Source organism: Bison bison, unplaced genomic scaffold, assembly GCF_000754665.1.
Source record: "Bison bison bison isolate TAMUID 2011002044 unplaced genomic scaffold, Bison_UMD1.0 scf7180017864030, whole genome shotgun sequence".
NCBI lineage: Eukaryota > Metazoa > Chordata > Mammalia > Artiodactyla > Bovidae > Bison > Bison bison.
Window position 1 is genome coordinate 277,402 of NW_011494602.1, and position 18,144 is coordinate 295,545.

The following is an 18,144-nucleotide window of genomic DNA, read 5'->3' on the forward strand; positions in this document are numbered from 1 at the left end:
GTTTGAGAAAGGACTGAGATCAAAGACAGTTAGTATTAGGGAAAAAAATAGCAAAATTATATTTATATATATATATATACTGTATTATATTAGAAATAATCCCCATGTTTTAGGAGAAATATATGTATATAGTTTTACTTAAAAGTGTTTCTGTGCATTCAGATGGAAACAAATATCTTTAATACTATAATGTTAGCAATGATTGCATCTTAATGCTTTTAATTAAGAATGACGTGGATTTTCCTGAAGCACAAAATAAAATCTGATCTTAAAAAGATATTTTTCAAGTAGTCCCAAGTTCAATGGATTTTTAAGTATGGGCTTCGATGCTTGATGCTATCTCACAGTTAACTTTATGTAGAATCCAATGCAGGCTTTGTATCTGCTCTTTTTTTAAACTCTAAATTCTTTCCTCTCCTCCACACATTCCTTCCACCTTCAGAATTAAAGAATACATTATTTCTAGATATATTTAATTAAAAGACAAATAAAAAGTCTAAATATGCACTATTTGTGTGCTTCTCTCAAGTGTCTGTATTTCAGGAGACACTTCTTACTGTTTTAGGGGACAGTGGCAGTCTCCCAGGATGGTATGTCAAGGTAGAAATCATCTGCTTCTTTCATATTCTATTGTTGATCAAGAGATAAGTCAGTGAGAACTGCACACAGGTGAAAAATACATACTAATAAACATAATTTTTTAAAAATTTCTAGCTAAGGTGTTTAGCAACTTGCTATTAAGTTTTCCTTAGTGAAACAAGAAATTAGAGGGCTTCTGGAAGAAAATACAAAAAATATAAGGATGGCAATGAGAAAAAGGACCGCAATCACAAATGGAAGCTGCATTTTTGCGCCGAGGAAGCCCTTCCTTGTCTCTGAGACTAAGACAGCTACTGGCAAGATGGCAAGACTGCTGGACAAAATACCCGCAGCAGTGATGCTCTGACCGGAGCATGGGGACCGTAGGAGGACTCTGCAGCACGGTCAGCGCTTTGCAGCTCTCACCCTGGAATGGGCAAGTGAGCAGTCTTCTCTTCCTTCCTGACAACGCCCTTCCCAGTAGTCCTGGTGCTTCACCCACAAGGCAGGGGTGAAGCAAGCCTGGCCTCCGCTCGCCCAGGTGATCATGCAGTGCTGATCCAGCATGGCACGGCAGTAAACGGCACCTGCTATTCTTCTGATTCTCGCCGCTTTATGTGGACTGCACATATAATTTTAAAAGCTGTGTCAAGATATATTCTAGGCAACACATTTATAAGAAAAGATGCTTGTCAAATGATGAATCAAACGGCTTTGGTGAAATGGAACTTTGTGACTAGTACTCGGGCTTTCTAATTATGTACATATTTCTGCAGCAACAGAACACTCTACTTGACTACAGTGACGCCGAAACACCAAACTAGTGTCAGCATTCTCCTCTGCAACAGAAACAATGTCAAACATACAAAGCTAACTTCACGGGGGAAAAACAGCACACAAAAATTCCTACAGGTAAGACAGGTTTCTGCAAGTAGATCTCTAAGAGATTACAAAAGTCATAAAGTCTCTGTTGGTTGAAAGTGGTGGATTAGTTTATGTTTTGGTACTTTACATGCTCATTTGCCTCTAATTTTCCAACCTCTCCCACTGTGAAAGTTCTAAAGAGTAGCAGATGGATTTCAAAACTAGACTATAAATAAAGAATTACAACACTTTAAAGTTCAGGAATTAACTATAATACTTATTTTTCAGTAGGCAGAAGACAATATATATTAACATTTTAACTGTTTGTGGGATTACTGTCCAACTTGACCCAATGAATAATTTTTTTTCAACATCCGTTGTAATGCACTCCAATGACTCAACATCCCCACAGGAGCATATAACCTTGAACTCTGATACACTTTGGTCTGCTAGAATAAGGCTCAACAAAAATCACCTAAACATCACTTAGAATAATCACTGGACTCTAATCACACACTGTAGACTATAACACTCTCCAGCATCAACCCATGTCAGAGAAGAAGATTCTGTTTATCTGGTTAACATGTACTGGATTTTGAAAAAGATTCATGAGATAGAAAACTATTTTTTAAATAAATGTATATCTTATAACTGTATTTCTGAATGACCAATTAAAGTTTTTCGGAACAAATCCATATAAAACTATAGAAAATTAATCAAATCTTTCAAAAATTTCTCCTTTACTACAAAATGCAAATGCTTCTTACCCCTGAGAAATGGTATGTGACTTTATGTGAGAGCATGTGTATGTACATGTGCATCAAGATCAGATAATTAATTTTATATTTGCTGATAGGAGACAGTAACTCCTAGAAAACTTAAAAACCTCCTAACTGGTAGGATTTAAATAATGCATACAATTTCCGGAACTGTGACACCAAAGTATAATTTATGTGTTCTTAAAGACTTCACACACAGAGAGAACATACTCTATTAGATAATCCCTAACCAGAAAGCTATTTTTAATTGTAAGTCATTAAAGATGAAATCACTGTATGCCTCTTGCTCCCAGATCCCACGCCAAGGTGTGATTACAAACTCCTGCTTCCTTCCACATGCTTCCCATGGAAAGACACACAGGAGTTTTCTTTGAAAACATGTATTAGGTAAGGCAGCACCCTCTTTCTTCATCGGCCTCCCTTTTGTATTACCTGGAAGTTACACTTAACTGTGAAGCCAGCAGAGCACAAACACAGCACAAACAAACTCTCTGCAAACATACGTGTGATGCTTACTTCAGCATGGCGAGAAAAGCAGCAGGGTCGACATCTGGTATTCGGATCTCATCTTTGTCCTCGGCAAGTTCTCCGTAAAACATTGCATGGAACACAGAGCTCCCAACAGCTAAAACGTACTGTGGAGAAGGGGAAATCTTATTTCATGCACCAAATTGAAAACATTTTCAGCAAATTATTCCAGAAAAACACTCTAAAGTGATCAGCTTTAGTGAACACAGAGTACCTAACACCTGCTCTACTGACAAAGCCAAGGTCCAGAGGATCTGGCTGTGAAAGCAAAAGACAGAAGTTCATGCAAACTAGTCTCTGTGCTGCTAATTATCAAGGCTTTCACAGATTAATACACAAGGTCCCTCATTATAAAATAAATAAAAGCATATCTAACTGATTTCTAGGAGAAGGGTCAGCATATGACTTTCCAAACCTATCACAACAACTTCCCATGACTGGGGAGTGAAGAGGGCATGTTTTTGTGGGGGATATAAAGCAGGGTAGAAGGAAACAAAGGAAAAAAAAAAAAAAAGCAAGCGTGGCCAGGGCCCTCTGGAAAGGTTGTGCCTACTCTGTGATGGGGGGAAACCAAGCACTGCCTGCGAGCTGCCCAGCCCCGTCCGGGATCAGGGAGAGGGTCCCTCTGTGGAGAGCTCAGGGCGAAACCAGTAATGCAGCTGTTGCTTACTTTGTGTCCTGGCAACCGCTGAGTCCCACCTGGTGGCCCAACCACAAAATGTACATCTGCCATCAGATCATTATTGAACATCACCGCATTTCTATAAACAGAAGCAATTCATTAGTTCACAGCATTGTAACACCCCCTCCCTAACATAGAAAACCCAGGAAAGAGTCACAAGATAAACAACCGTTGAGTAACTTCGGGGTAAAACTACAAATAAAGGTTCCAACTATACAATTGCATTTGTAATCACTGCAGACACATGGAAGTAACTGAAGTTTACAAAGAAAAAGTTATCCAAACTATTTTTTAGACTTAAGGACAAATAAGAGGTTTCTGTCTCCTATAACCCAAAGACACAACCCTGTCACTTAAATGTTACAGCTTACAAAAACATTTTTATCGAAGAGGAAAACAGCTGTACTGCTCTGGAAAAGATACAAGGCAGTTTTCCATTACCAATAAAGCTGCTGGGAAAAGAGGAAACACAGATTTATGTTAAAATACATTACAGGTTGTGTAAAAGCAGAGACTTCAACACAGGAAAACTTTTCAAGTAAATATGCTGGCCCGGCACTTACCTCTCCCTAATGGTGGGATAGAGCCCCTGCCAATTGGGGGCAGGAATAAGGTTGTTGTTACTGAGATTCTGCTGGTGGTGCTGCTGGACAGTGCTGCTGCTGGAGCTGGCTGGTTTTTTGCGGGGGAATATATCAGCAGCCATCTTCTTCTTCTTTTTAGTCTTCAAGGTAATTATTTCATAACAAACTGGAGGCAACTTGCTGCTGCTGTTGCTGCTGCTGCTGCTTGGATTTGTTTTCTTCGAGCTTTTCTTGGACCTGTTCTTTACCGTCTCTGGAAGCATCAAGAAGAAGGTGAGACATTTCATGTTCCTTTCCTTGTCATCTACCATGAGTACAGTAGGTCTCTCTTTATAGCCAGATATCCCAAGTCGGTGCGAGCATCAGGGAAAAGAGGCTAGCACGAGCTGAGATGAAAACAGAAACCAACAAGCTGATATTTTGCTTCTTTTCTCAGGCAGGCAAGGTGACCTTTTTACTATGTTGAATGAGACACAGGTTTTAAGTTTTATCCAGTACTGGGTCTGTTAAATACATCCCCATCATGATTCCTGTTTCTCTTATTTGCTCATAAAAATAACCCACTTTCCTAGATCACCTGAAAATGCTACACTGAGAGGAGACGACAGGCAGAGAGCGCCGTAGTGCTTGTTTTCTGAATTAGGTTATCAAGATGTGCTGGAGCTGCGTGAGTCTGTTCAGCCGGCTGAAGTTGTGTGGTGAATGGACCGGAGGAGAGTAGGTATTACAGCCCTGCAGATGGAGTCAGACAGCCAGTGCTCAGAGCCAATAGCTGAAGTCACCAACCCTGATTGGGCCAAGCCAAACAGTGACACCTATTGCAGCGTGCACAGTTCTGACGTTAAAGGAGCAGCAGTTGCATTCTCTTGGCTACTATATGTCTGTACGTTTAACTAAGATAAACACCTACGGAACATATTTGAAAACAGGAAGAGTGTATGTCCACAGACTTCTCTTCAGCAGACGTGCATTTTTATTTCCCCGGTTAAACAAGCAGGATCAATTAACAAAGCTTAGGGACTGATATCTACTCTATGTTTCTAGTAAAATCCTTCTCCTGGCAGCATTTAGTTTCTAGTACTTCAAACAAAGCCCTCCATTTTACCAGCTAAGAGGGATTACACATAGAGAAGTCATATTAAACACATTTATTAACGCTTAATGTAATAAAAGAATGAAAATTTTCTTTTTCCATTTTTAGTCTCTTTTAATGCAAGTTAGAGTCTAGTGCAAAACAGGAGATGAGGTCATGTGTTCATTTTACCTCCCAGGGTTTTCTAGCTCTTATGATGAACTTTGATAGGAGCCCCAGATCACAAAATACTATTAATTAGACTAAAATGATACCAGCAGGTTTAGCTGCACTGAAACATAAAACTCATTCTAGATGTAAAAATAAGATTCAAATGAGACCAATCTGGTAATCAGCATTTAAAGGTTACAACTCACTAAGAATATGTGAAATGGGGCCCTGTTCAGAACTTCGAAAAATCCAAACTAAATGGTATGGTTACATTTAGCTTCATCACAATTTTAGAGTATAATCCTCAAATTCTAACACACATTAACAAGGCTATCCAAAATGATGTATGTTCTGATGCTGTGTAGTTGAGACGCAAACAGGTTCCCTCTGCTTTGAATCAGAATAATACCAACTCCTGTGTGGTTTCCACAGACGTGAACCCTCCAACAGTTTCTAGCTTTGCTGAGGAAGGACAGGCCCCACACACGCACAGGTACCTTCAGGGGGCCTGATGAGCCAAGCTCTGCACTCTGGCTGCTCCCGGGCGGCCCCATCTGCCGCCCCTGCAGGACCACAGCCCGGCGCTGCACCACTGCCATCCGAACAGCCAGTGCCTGACAGCGAGGGTCCAGTGAGCGGGCCCTTTGGTCATGGTTATAACCAACCATCTACTACACAGAGCACACTGGAAACCAGACTTTAAATCCCTGGGACTCTGAATCACTAAAGTCAATCGAGGAATGCCCTCTTTACTGTCATCATTTTATTCTCAGACCTGTTTACAAAGCCTCTGCAGGACAGACTGTGAGCAGAGCACCATGGCCTTTTTAGCACAGGTTCTTCACCGCTGGTTTGTTGTGCCACGTGTACTGCCTTCTCAGTCACAGGGTGAACACACACATGAACGTGCGCCCACGCAAACACACTTCCAATTCACTTCACTAGAGTGTGTGTGTGAGCCAGAACGACAGAGAGGGAGGGAGCAAAACTCATGCAGAAGGGCACGGAGAAGGAGCGAGCGCGTTCCTCCAGAGCTGCCTTCTCAGAATACAACTAGAGCCAGAGGGTCTCGAGCAGGCTCCGCGCTACTGAGCTTCCTGACCGCCACCCTCCCAGGAACAGGCTCCATGCCAGGCAGCTCCTTTTGACTGGGGATAATTCCCTGCGTATTTCTAACAAATCTAGTAGCTGGCTTTTTAGGTCAGAAGTAATCAATTAGAATGGAAGGGAAATGAAGGCTTTTGAGACAGACTTACCAGCAGCTGGAAAGACAAAATAGAAAAAGTATAATAGGCAGACACAAGCATGTAGTTTTGTGGGTTTTATTCATTTTTTGCATATAGTTCAACAGCCTTCACCTGTGCCTACAAAAAAACACTGCTCTTATGTGGCTAGAATAAAGGAGAAAGTGCACGTAATAATTTAAGAAAGAAAATTATATAATATTTTAGAAAATGCTCTTTATTTAGAAAGTTAAGTTTGCGGAGAAGCTTGGAAAAGTGTGTTAACCTGGAATCACCTAGAACAGCGCTGCCAAGAGGGGCCCTGCCCTTCCTCTCGGCCGTGGGGACTGAGGAGCGCGGCTGTTTGCAAGACGTGTCTTTCACTACAAAAACGAATCCAGTTTTTGAAAAACAAGAAAGACATTTTAATGTTTGTAGCCAGTTTGGAAAGGCATGAAAATGCTAATAAAACCATGACAAAAGCTTGCCGAGAGTTCCCTCTTACCACGATGATGAGGCAGTTAATACATGGCACTTGCGCCTGCTCATGTGGTCCGGGGTGCAGCAGCAGCATCTCCTGGGGGTGCTGCTGGAAACCTCGGTCTCGGCCAGCTTCTGCATCAGAATCTGCGTTTTCAACAAAACCCTCCAAGCCATTTCCATGACATTCAAGTCTGAGAAAACCTCATACAGATGAGGTTTGTATAACGGAATAAGGGAATGTTGTAAGGTCTTCTCAACATCTGGGGCCACATATCACATTCCATTTTCAAATGAATGGACAAATAATTCAAAATAACTTCATTTTGAACCTTCATGTCTTGTTCTGAAATTCTGATTAGCCCCTAAGAGTCAGATTATATGATTCAGATGTGCAGACTAAGAGGGCCAATGGGGAGGCCCCCAAATACTTTTCAATACTCAGGAAAAGAAGCTCAAGCCCAAATTATTTCAAATGGTGATGAAAGAGACAATTAGTGGGAAAAATGAAGGATTAAAAAAAATGCCAAGTGTGGAACAGATGAATAACTTAATTTTTAAAATAATCTATCTCACAGTTAATTTTCAAAAAATTAGCACTGTGGTGCAGCACAATTAGCAATCAAATAGTCTGCTTCAGTCCTGGTTAGCCACTACAAATGAGAGCTCTGTGTGTGTGTGTGTGCATGCGTGCCGGCAGGGAGAGTGTCTGAACAAATCATTTAGCCTTTAAAGCGCCTACACAGTGAAGACGTTCATCCAGAATTGATGGGTGTTTCTCAAACTTTACCCTCAATCCACAATAAGAAATCTATTTTTGTCTTCAGACCTAGCAGTGACACACATAAACACGCAGATCTATACACAAAGGAAAACGCAGGTCACAAAACTAAACTTATGCTTGGCATGTTATGAAACACTATGATATTTTCTGTTTTATTCTTTTCTTTTAAATATTGGTTTTGATACAGTCACCTGACTTAAAGACCACAGCTGAAGTAACACTGGTCTAGATTATTTCTAAGGACTTCTAAGGCTTAACATCCAGGGTTTTTTCCTACCGGGAATTTGGATTAAGAGCCACCAGATAAGGAAAAATACAAGGCTGCATCAACCTAATGGGGCCCATGAAATTCCTCAAACTGCAGGCAAAATTGGGAGTTTGCATTTATTTTTTTGAAAAGAGAAGCTATATCTGTCTTTTAGAATAATTTATGATGCATAACACCATAAAATGTTATGGAAATCTCAGGTTAATTTGAATAGTCAAAATATTCATATCACTTTTATTTTCTGCTTTTATTTCTATAGTTTATTTATTAAACACAAATAATGGCTTCTTTCCTTCCCTTGAAATTAACTTCAAATAGTTAAAACTCCCTCTATTGAATCTGTAACCCAGAAACACTGGGTTACAAGAATAAAGAATATTGAATACCCACTGGGTTGAAGAATAAAGAATACCAGCCCAGTATCTATCATCAAATTTCACCTCTAAAATTTCTTTCTGTCTAGCATATCACTTGTTCCTACATGTCCTGAATTTTCAAAGCTGTTATGAGACATGGTTAATTTGCCCTAATAAAGTAAATAAATAGGTCAAGTCAAGAAGCCCATCAATTTTTTATGAAAGTATTCTCAAAATACAATATGCTGATCATGCAGTATATTAGGTGTCAGGCATGCAAGGGTGACCAAGATTAGAAGCCAAGCTTAAAAGGTTAGCTAACAGCAGTGGATTTCAGATAATTTTATAACTGCCAGAAAGTTCAATCACTTTTATCTCTTTCCGTCCAATTCCCAGTAATAATAAAACTATGAACAGGATTTAAACTCACTTAGTTCATCTTCCTTACCACTGGAAGGTTTGCCAGACACCCTACCTTCATATCCCTTGGACTGAAAGGAGTCCCTTGGACTGCAAGGAGCTCAAACCAGTCAATCCTAAAGGAAATCAGTTCTGAATATTCACTGGAAGGACTGATGCTGAAGCTGAAACTTTAAAACTTTGGTCACCTGACGCGAAGAACTGACTCACTGGAAAAGACCCTGATGCTGGGAAAGACTGAAGGCAGGAGGAGAAGGGGACAACAGAGGATGAGATGGCTGGATGGCATCACTGACTCGATGGACATGAGTTTGAACAAGCTCCAGGAATTGGTGATGGACAGGGAAGCCTGGCGCACTGCAGTCCATGGGGTCGCAAAGAGTCGGAGGCAACTGAGTGACTAAACTGAACTACCTTTATACAGGAGAATCTAGTTTATTCAGTTGGGGGACTTGAGTAAGGTTTGGAACTAAAAATATGAGAGTAATGACTTAATGCAAGGGGTCCAGAAGATGAAGGGATTTGAGAAAACTCCACAGTTAGGTTGTGGGCAATGTTTGGACTAGGGTACAGATTCCCTGACTGCTTTTTCAACTGTGTCTGTTCTATTCACTCTAATTTTCGCCCACAGTAATCACCCCACATCCTTATGTAATGCTTTATCTTTGTATTTCTAATCTATTTTAAAAGAAAACTACAGGTCCAAATTTACAGCTATGAAAACCATGAACATACACATGCTCTCTGCCCTGCAGGAAGAAACTGCTAGACAAATGTGAAGCCCCTTTCTGGAAAGAAATGCAGAGGACCTGTAACAGGAAGGAACCCAGGAGCACAGCAGTCATGGGGAAGCAGTAACAGAACAGGCTCTCCAACAAAATGAAAATTAGAAAACCAGCCATTCACGGTTAGCACCAACAAATCCTATGTCAACAACTAAGCGCACTGGCAACTCTTGTTTAACTTGCTCTAACCCTGCACTCCTGCCTGGACTTGTATTCGGTTTACTGCAAGACTGAAGTTTAAAGAAGGTAGGCTGGACATTTCCAGAACCTAACAGAGAAGAGTAATGATACATTACGATGGAACAGTGTTTGGTTTTGCTTAGTTTTCTCTTCAATACTGAGCACAAGTTATGCCTGTGATTTTGGAGGGGAAAAAGTACATATATAAGTGACAAAATGTTGATAGTTCTAAAGATAGCAACAGCTGCTGGAAAACAAGACTATATGTGTGCTAAATTTGGAAATAAATATTGAGTCAAGCATTGGCAACACAGTATAGTGAAAAAAGTAAGTGCCAATAATACATGACCTTAGGGTTAGTTACTCAGAATCTTTGAGCCTCCTTCTCCTAGTCTGTCAAATGGGGTGATTCCGCTCAGCTCACTCCTTTCAGGATGATCCTGAAAGGCAAGATTACAGGTCTGTGAAAGCACTTTGATAAAAGCTGAAAACACTCTGCAAAGGTAAATTTCCACTATTAGCAACAATGGTACCCAAAGCAGGGAACATTTGTGATACAATCTTTTAAAACACAAACACCCAAAGATTAATCTGGCTCCCTGCCCTCCTCATCTTCCTGCTTTACAGCATGGACATTTCATCCATCTGCAGGCTCGTTCGGCCCCACCACGATGGCCCTGGGCTGCTGCACCTCTCCTTCCGAAGCTGCAGGTGAGGCTCAATCAGGATGTCTGGGGTGCACTGTGACCAGGTCCCACCCAATGCTCAACTGTGCCCCTGGAAGACACACTCCAGGCTGAGTGTCCCTGGACTTCAAGACCACCTACTGGCAGATGCCCAGTTGTGCCCTCCTCCTGAGAGAGCCCAAAGCAGCAGGCAGTCCAGAGCCACTCAGCAATGTCCACAGTAGCAACTCAGTTTGGCCTCTCAACAATGACCCGACGTGCATTCTAGCACCAAGTATGATGAAGCCAAGACAAATCCTCGGGCAAGGCATGTCTCCATGTGGCTGGAGGGAGGAAGCTCGTGGGCTATTTCCTTTGTGTCATTTCCTCCTCACCAAGTCCCATTCAACCTTAAACTGTACGTTACATTTGGGTAAACTGTCCAAAGGCAGAATGTGACAATTCTGTGAAGGCAAAAACAATGATTCTTTTAAAATTTCATGTAACAGTTAACACGATATTTGATGATTATAGCTGTGTCTGGGTGTACTTTGTTTGCACTATTAACTCATCTAAATGCCAAATCATTCTCTATCATATGTTAAATGAGGTGATCCTGAAAAAGACCATATAAAATATATCATACAAGATACTCTAAGGATAGATATTTAAAAGACTACTACTATGATCTCTTTTGTAAAGTTTAAGATACTTTAGTACACCAGGTAATCAATTGCTAATTTACATGTACTCTGGGTGATCTCATATTAAGTTTCCTCATGTGTAAACTTGCTGACTACATAATCTCTTATCTAGATTTCTAGAATTAAAGAATCTGTATAATGTTTGGCAGAAATAATGATTTATTTAATATAGTCTTCTTTATATTTTAACATTATGATTATGATCAAAACCCACCTAAAACTCTATATATTATATAGACATGTATTACAATTTACTGATTGTAACATTCCTTTTTCTCTCACTGCCCCGCCAACATTTTAACATCTCTGAAATTGGGTTGAATCTTATAATTGATGGCATTCTATAACTTTAAGCTCCTCCATGTTCTTGTTGGTACATAAAGGCATACCTTACAACTGATGGCTCCTTACAGTCAGTGAAATAAAGTAAAATATACATAATTCAAAAGGAAAAAAAAAGGGCTCTCTTCTTTAGATTGGCTAATTATTCTGCTAACCAGGTAAGATGATGGCTTAGAATTCTGGCTGAACTACATCAGAATAATAGAGCTTTCATCAAGTAGTCATTTGATAAAGTATTAATATATAATCGAAATCCTCAACTGACAACTACTACTGTTGACAACCGATGACATGGTAAAGCTTATTTTGGATAAACTAAAGCCAGGCCTCAGGAGATGTCTTCTGAGAAGGCCCAAGGCAGGGGCTGCTCTGACCCCAAAGGGGACGTTAATCCCATCGGAGATGCCAAAGGGAAGGCCCTGCCCACCATGGCTGCAACTTTCTCCAGGTTTACTGTTGGCTTTAGTTGACAGAGGAGGAAAATAATGTTTTAGTCAAAAGAAAAAAAATTTTTCCTAAGTATTTTTTTTTACTTTAGCTAGCATATATTTATTTTTTCTGATATTTGGAAGATAATAACCAAAAATATCTCCATAATCAGATCATTAAAATTCAAAGGCCTCTTCATTTATGCACTTAACTAAGGAATGTGTGGCTTTATCAGATGAAGTCACACTTTCCCGAAGGGCACATGGAACAGGAAGAAGAAATCCCAACAGCCTTCAAACCAGGTGTTCTGTATCAGTTCTGGCTGTTAGCAGGGTGAGTGCATGCATGCTCAGTCATACTCTTTGTGACCCTATGGATTGTAGCCCGCCAGGGTCCTCTGGCCATGGGATCTCCCAGGCAAGAATACTGGTGTGAGTTGACATTTCCTTCTCCAGAGGGTCTTCCCGAGACAGGGATCACCCCTGAATCCAACCCCTGCGTTGGCAGGCAGGTTCTTTATTACTGGTGCCACCTGGGAAGGCCTATTAACAGGGTAGGTGTTGCAAACCAACTTCCCCAACCTCCACAAGGTAGTGAAAATGCTCTTCAAGATAAAATAAGATTCCCAAATACTAGTCACATCACCATGTGTGTTTGCCCTAAGTCACTCAATGACACTTAGAAATAAGCACTGCTCTGGTGGCTCAGACGGCAAAGCGTCTGCCTACAATGCAGGAGACCCAGATTCAACCCCTGGGTGGGGAAGATCTCCTGGAGAAGGAAATGGCAACCCACTCCAGTATTCTTGCCTGGAGAATCCCACAGACAGAGGAGCCTGGTGGGCTACAGTCCATGGGGTCACAAAGAGTCAGACACGACGGAGCGACTTCACTTCACTTCTCCTCTCCCCCAGAGCTTCCCTGGTGGCTCAGCGGTAAAGAATCCGCCTGCCAATGCAGGAGATGTGGATTCAATCCTTGGGTCAGGAAGATCCCCTGAGGAAGGAAAGAGCAACTCGGACCAGTATTCCTGCCTGGGAAATCCCGTGGCCAGAGGAGCCTGCCCAGCTACAGTTCATGGGGTCGCAAAAGAGCTGGATCGACTTAGCGACTAAGCAGCAGCAGCAACAACAGCACAGCTCTGCTCCCTCAACACACTACACGACACCTGAAGGAAGGGTATGTGTCACCTTAAATACTTTCACCACTGTAAAAGCAGGAGGATACTCTTGGTAAAGGCAAGGCAGATTCAAAGAAAAAAATTTCATTTCCTATTGTAGCAAAGCCACACAGAAAAGACTAGTTATCAGTTTTGTGTTTTGACCATCACCACACATGTCCACAAGGGCCTCAATTAATTACTATTTAATGAAATGCCTTCCTTCATTTTTATAATGTATGTGACTAGAATGAAATATAGTTATTTTAGGCAAACAATACAAGATCTAAAAATAAGAGATGTGCTACACAGAGAGAAACCGTGCTACAGGAAAACACAAACACATCTGAAATCACCAGGCACCTTCAGGCCCAACTTTTACCCTATCTTTCTGGAGTGGAGACCACCAAATGAAAATGAAAAACGCACATGCATTTCTATACTGAGCCACAAAAATATCTTCTAACAAATAATCCAAATAGAATTAGAAGCCTGTGACAGAGGGTTATTATAGAAACCAGCTTCTGGCAAAAACTCAAAGTAAAATCTGTTTCTGCTTTAAGTCCAAATAAAAAAAATATGTTTTATGCTACTTTTAATTAGCTTTAAAGTCTACAGTTCCCCCACGATGTTTTGAAGGACACAGTATAAAGGCATACTGACTATAAATGTTGGCATAACCGTAACTGTATCAACACCAAGTAACACTCAGAGACCGCCACCATTCGCTGCAGGAGTAATTGTTTGGCACCACTGAAGAACCCCTTGTTGCTTCCATCTCTCACGCTGTTCTAATCAGAATTAAAGTTGAAGGGTTTCTATACTTAGTTTCAGAGAAGGCAATGGCACCGCACTCCAGCACTCTTGCCTGGAAAGTCCCATGAACGGAGGAGCCTGGTGGGCTGCAGTCCATGGGGTCGCAAACAGTCAGACATGACTGAGCAACTTGCCTTTCACTCTTTACTTTCATGCATTGGAGAAGGAAATGGCAACCCACTCCAGTACTCTTGCCTGGAGAATCCCAGGGACGGGGGAGCCTGGTGGGCTGCCGTCTATGGGGTCGCACAGAGTCGGACACGACTGAAGCGACTTAGCAGAATACTTAGTTTCATTGCCTGTGTCAGAACTAAGAAAATAAGGTGTTTCAAACAAAAATTCCATTCTAATAATATATTCAGCAAGTTTTTTTTTTAATTAAAAGCTACTCTTTAAGTAGGTCAATACTTGAACTACCCAGAGATATAGAATAAAACAACTGCTTATAAAACAACGCTCAAGTAAGCCTCACTTAGAAAGTCAAGACTATTCATGAAAATATGTACTCAAATTTGGGTCTCCCCAAACTCCGCACCACATAAAAATAGGCAGAGTATTTACACATGCACCTTAACCACAATGAGCAAATTAAAAGCATTCAAGTCAAAATACATCTTCAAAAAGTAGCAACTTAACTGTTAGTACCTCAAATTTTTGGTTTGGGATTTTTGTTTTAGTTAACACTCGGAGAGGCAACCATTTCATCACAGTCAAGAACTGCATGGACTCATACAAGAGCCACTGTTATGATGATGACTGGAACCAAACCACGGCAGAGCTGACAGTCTCTGAAAAGGGTGATCAAATTTACAAGAGCCAGGCCTCTGCATAAGCACTCCACTAGGCAGCTGCAGGGACGCCGTGATCCCCTGAGCGCTCAGTACAGGAGACCTGGCCGCGGTCAGCATTTCTTTAATGCAGCACTGTTCCAAAGAATTTAAAATATGGCATAAAAAGGAAATGAAAAGTGCTATCTAAGCGGCATGTGGCCAGGTCTTAACCAACTGCTCTGTGCTGCTCTTCCTAAAGAGGTCATCAGGGGAAGAAGGGTGGCCTGTCTTTGCATCAGCATGCTCGAAGTGCGCACCAAGCACCTAGCCACAAAAAAAATAAATAAAAGAAATCCTGCCTCACCTTTCTCGGCGAGGGAAAGCCACAGTTTGCAGTGCATTCTGGATCTCCACGACTTGCCTCCAAGGCCTGTGACCTGTCCTCTTCATTGACTCCCTTTACAAACAAGACTGTTCTCGAACTGAAATGAGCCTGCTGCTTCCTGCCATCCTCACTGTTAGAAGCCGTTCGTCCTTCACAATGCAGTCCTGAGACTCCTGGACAGGGAGGGTCTCTGGGCCTCCCCAAGACGCACTGCCTCACGTTTCAACTGCCTTGGGTGGTCTGATGAGGTGAGTTCTCCGAGGGCCTCCCAGCAAGACCCAACAGCGCCACTCCCACAGCCGCCTTCCAGCTGCTCTACAGCAGGAAAGAGCGAGTGCAGCACTTCTCAATCCACCTGGAACCCTAGACTGCCTCAGGGAGTGCAACTGGCCCTGGGCTGAAGCAGAGGGCGGTGAAGCCACAAGAAACACCAGTAAAGAACTGAGACATCTGGGCAACAGTGTCCTGAGGCTTCCTGAACATGTCTGAGCACAAACACAGCTTTATAACCCTGCATCCACCGAGCATCTAGTCCAACTGAAAATATTAAAGCTCGACTTAAAGCAAGTCCCCACATGCACTCAGACCAAGGCTTCGCTTCATTACCGTCTAAAACTTACTGGAAGACAGATCTTCACACACTCAGAGAGAAGTGTGGGCTAATGAGGAGCAAGACTCCGTTACCGGGACAAAGCTGCCTTTATCAACTGGTCTCAGCTCATGGTCTAGCATATTTATTCATAGCACCAGTAGAGAATTTTAGTGATTTAATGAACTAGGAAGGATAATAAATTCTCAGCGACTCACATGAAAGGAGGAAAGCAGTCATATGAATAATCTTAAAAAATGGGTAATTAAAAAGACGTTTATATGTGGCTTTGAAATGTGTTTCGTTTGTACTTAACATTGAATGGGTGAATTTCCACTACATTAGACACACCCACTTTTCAAACAAAGTAATAAAACAGGCTTGTGTGTTTAGGGCTGAGTATATGAATAGTCTGGAAACTCACCCCCATCCTGCAAACAAGCCACACAGCTAGGGACGGGCAATGTCACACTTCAGATTACTGCACAGCACAGGCACAAGCAGAAAAACTCACTTCTTAACATGTGCGTGTCTCCACGAAAACACTCTACTGTAAAGAACTGGAGTGTTAAGTAATCATGTGTTTGTTTTTTTCCCCCAAAAATAAAGAATTCTCAACTTCAGTTTACATACTATCTGACATTACTGGAGTAAGCATTAACAGAAATGATCCCATCAACAGTGGAGGAGCTGAACAGCCTAGCCATGGCTGCAGTCTCTTGCTGGTGTGTTTATTCGTCTTACCACCAGCAGCGATTTTTAAAAGCATTAGTAGGATTGAACTGCTAAGAAGTAATGGCTTGTATTGTGTACTGGCAAAAAATATAGCTTGAATTTCTAAATAACAAGTTCAACTGGCTGGAAGAACACATTTTTTTCGAAGGTGGGATGAAGTAAACACATTGTTTTGCATCTGTTGGTTAAAGTGTGTGTGTTTTAACATATTAAGTATTTTAAGCAGGTCTGAATTGCACTGGTTCAGACGGTAACTGACATAGGTACTGAAGCCCTCTGAAACCGCCTTGTGATACCAGCGGTGGTGACGCATCACCAAAAGCCCTGCCTTCTGCCCCAAACAGAAAAGGGGGCTTCAAACACATAAGGATGGGTCTACCACCAGGCTCGGGGACTCTTCTTTCCTTTCACAGCTGAAGTTGCTGGTTCCTAAACCTGGATGGTCACTCCAGTGGACCCTCAGCAGCCAGAGTGAACATCACCAAAAGGCATGTCAAGTGGTCTTGACTTCCCCATGCCTCCCCAACTCATACTTGGGGGACTTGGGGGACTTAGGAACCCTGATGAAACAGCTTGTGTGAAGGCAGATTAGCTACTGTGTGTTCTTCTGCCATAATCAATGGACCATCTCATGGGGAATCTCCGGGAGATGCAGCAGTAAAAACTTTTGATTTTATTAAATCTCAATCCTTGAGTATACATTTTCTTAACAGTTTATGTGATGAAGTGGAAAGTATGCTTAAAGCACTTCTGGTGAAACTCAAACAGAATGGTTGGCATGGGAAAAAGAAAAAATTGTGTGAGAACTGAACCAGCCACTTAGTTCATGGAACACCAATGCACTTGAGAAAATATGCAAAATATGCTTATTCACACTTAGGTATTTAAAAGACATTTCTTAAAAATGAATGCAATGAGCTGACTATTTATTGCAAATGAAAAAATTTAAACTTCGAGCAAAAGTTGGAATTTTGGAATTCTTGATTGTGCCACTATGAGCTTGATAGCCTCCCAAGACTGTCACCGACTTCTGAAAGACCATTTCTGATGAACAGTTGGTGACATTAGTTTTTTAACACTGTATAAAGAAACATGTCAACATTTTAAAGATTTGCATAACTCAGTGAACCAATATTTTCTAATAGTACTGCAATTACATTAAAGAATCATGCATGTTGGTAAAAGGTTCATTCAAAGTATACAGCAAACCAGTGGATTTTAGTATGAGTAATACAGAAAGTTCACTGATGGTTTCATCAGTTGATTCCACACAGCAATCAACTTTTAAGAAATTATCATTCAAGTTTCAATGAGGTATCAGAGAATATCCACAATTATCTCAAAAGACTATTAAAATGCTCAGCTGCTATCTGTGTGAGGCCATATTTTCTTCATAAGCTTCAATCAAAACATTTGTTTTTAAACAAAATATTTAAATTTTTTCTTTGTTTTCATTTCTATTTCAGTAAATATTACATAAACAAGAGCTCTCTGGGTTTCTTGAAATATTCAAAAGTATAAGAATCCTGAAGTCAAAAAGTATAAGAACCATTGATGCCCACTTGACATAAGGAGTTTGGATTTTACTCTGAGTGTAATTGTGGTAAGCTATTAGCAGTTTTAGTGAAGATTCCTAAAAAAAAGAAAAAAAAAACTTTAAGTGATCAGGGTCAGGGTTTTACACATACCTGTTTTTTGGTTCTACTCTTCCAGAAAATAATAATTAATTCCCAGAGCATAATTCTCAACTATTAGGTAGACAGAATGGAAGACATGAGAAAATGACAATCTCTGTC

At 41.1% G+C, this 18,144-nt stretch overlaps 1 protein-coding gene across 1 annotated transcript in view; it reads right to left on the reverse strand.

Moving 5' to 3' along the window:
• BTBD3 (BTB (POZ) domain containing 3) overlaps positions 1 to 5,466 on the reverse strand; it is a 9,844-nt gene extending 4,378 nt beyond the window's left edge. The window contains exons 1-3 of the mRNA XM_010834233.1: positions 3,996 to 5,466; positions 3,421 to 3,511; positions 2,739 to 2,857 (exon numbers count right to left, since the gene is read on the reverse strand). Coding sequence (XP_010832535.1) covers positions 2,739 to 2,857; positions 3,421 to 3,511; positions 3,996 to 4,327 — 542 coding nt within the window. The 5' untranslated portion in view covers positions 4,328 to 5,466. The remainder of the gene's footprint in view (positions 1 to 2,738; positions 2,858 to 3,420; positions 3,512 to 3,995) is intronic.
• Positions 5,467 to 18,144: the final 12,678 nt, after the last annotated feature.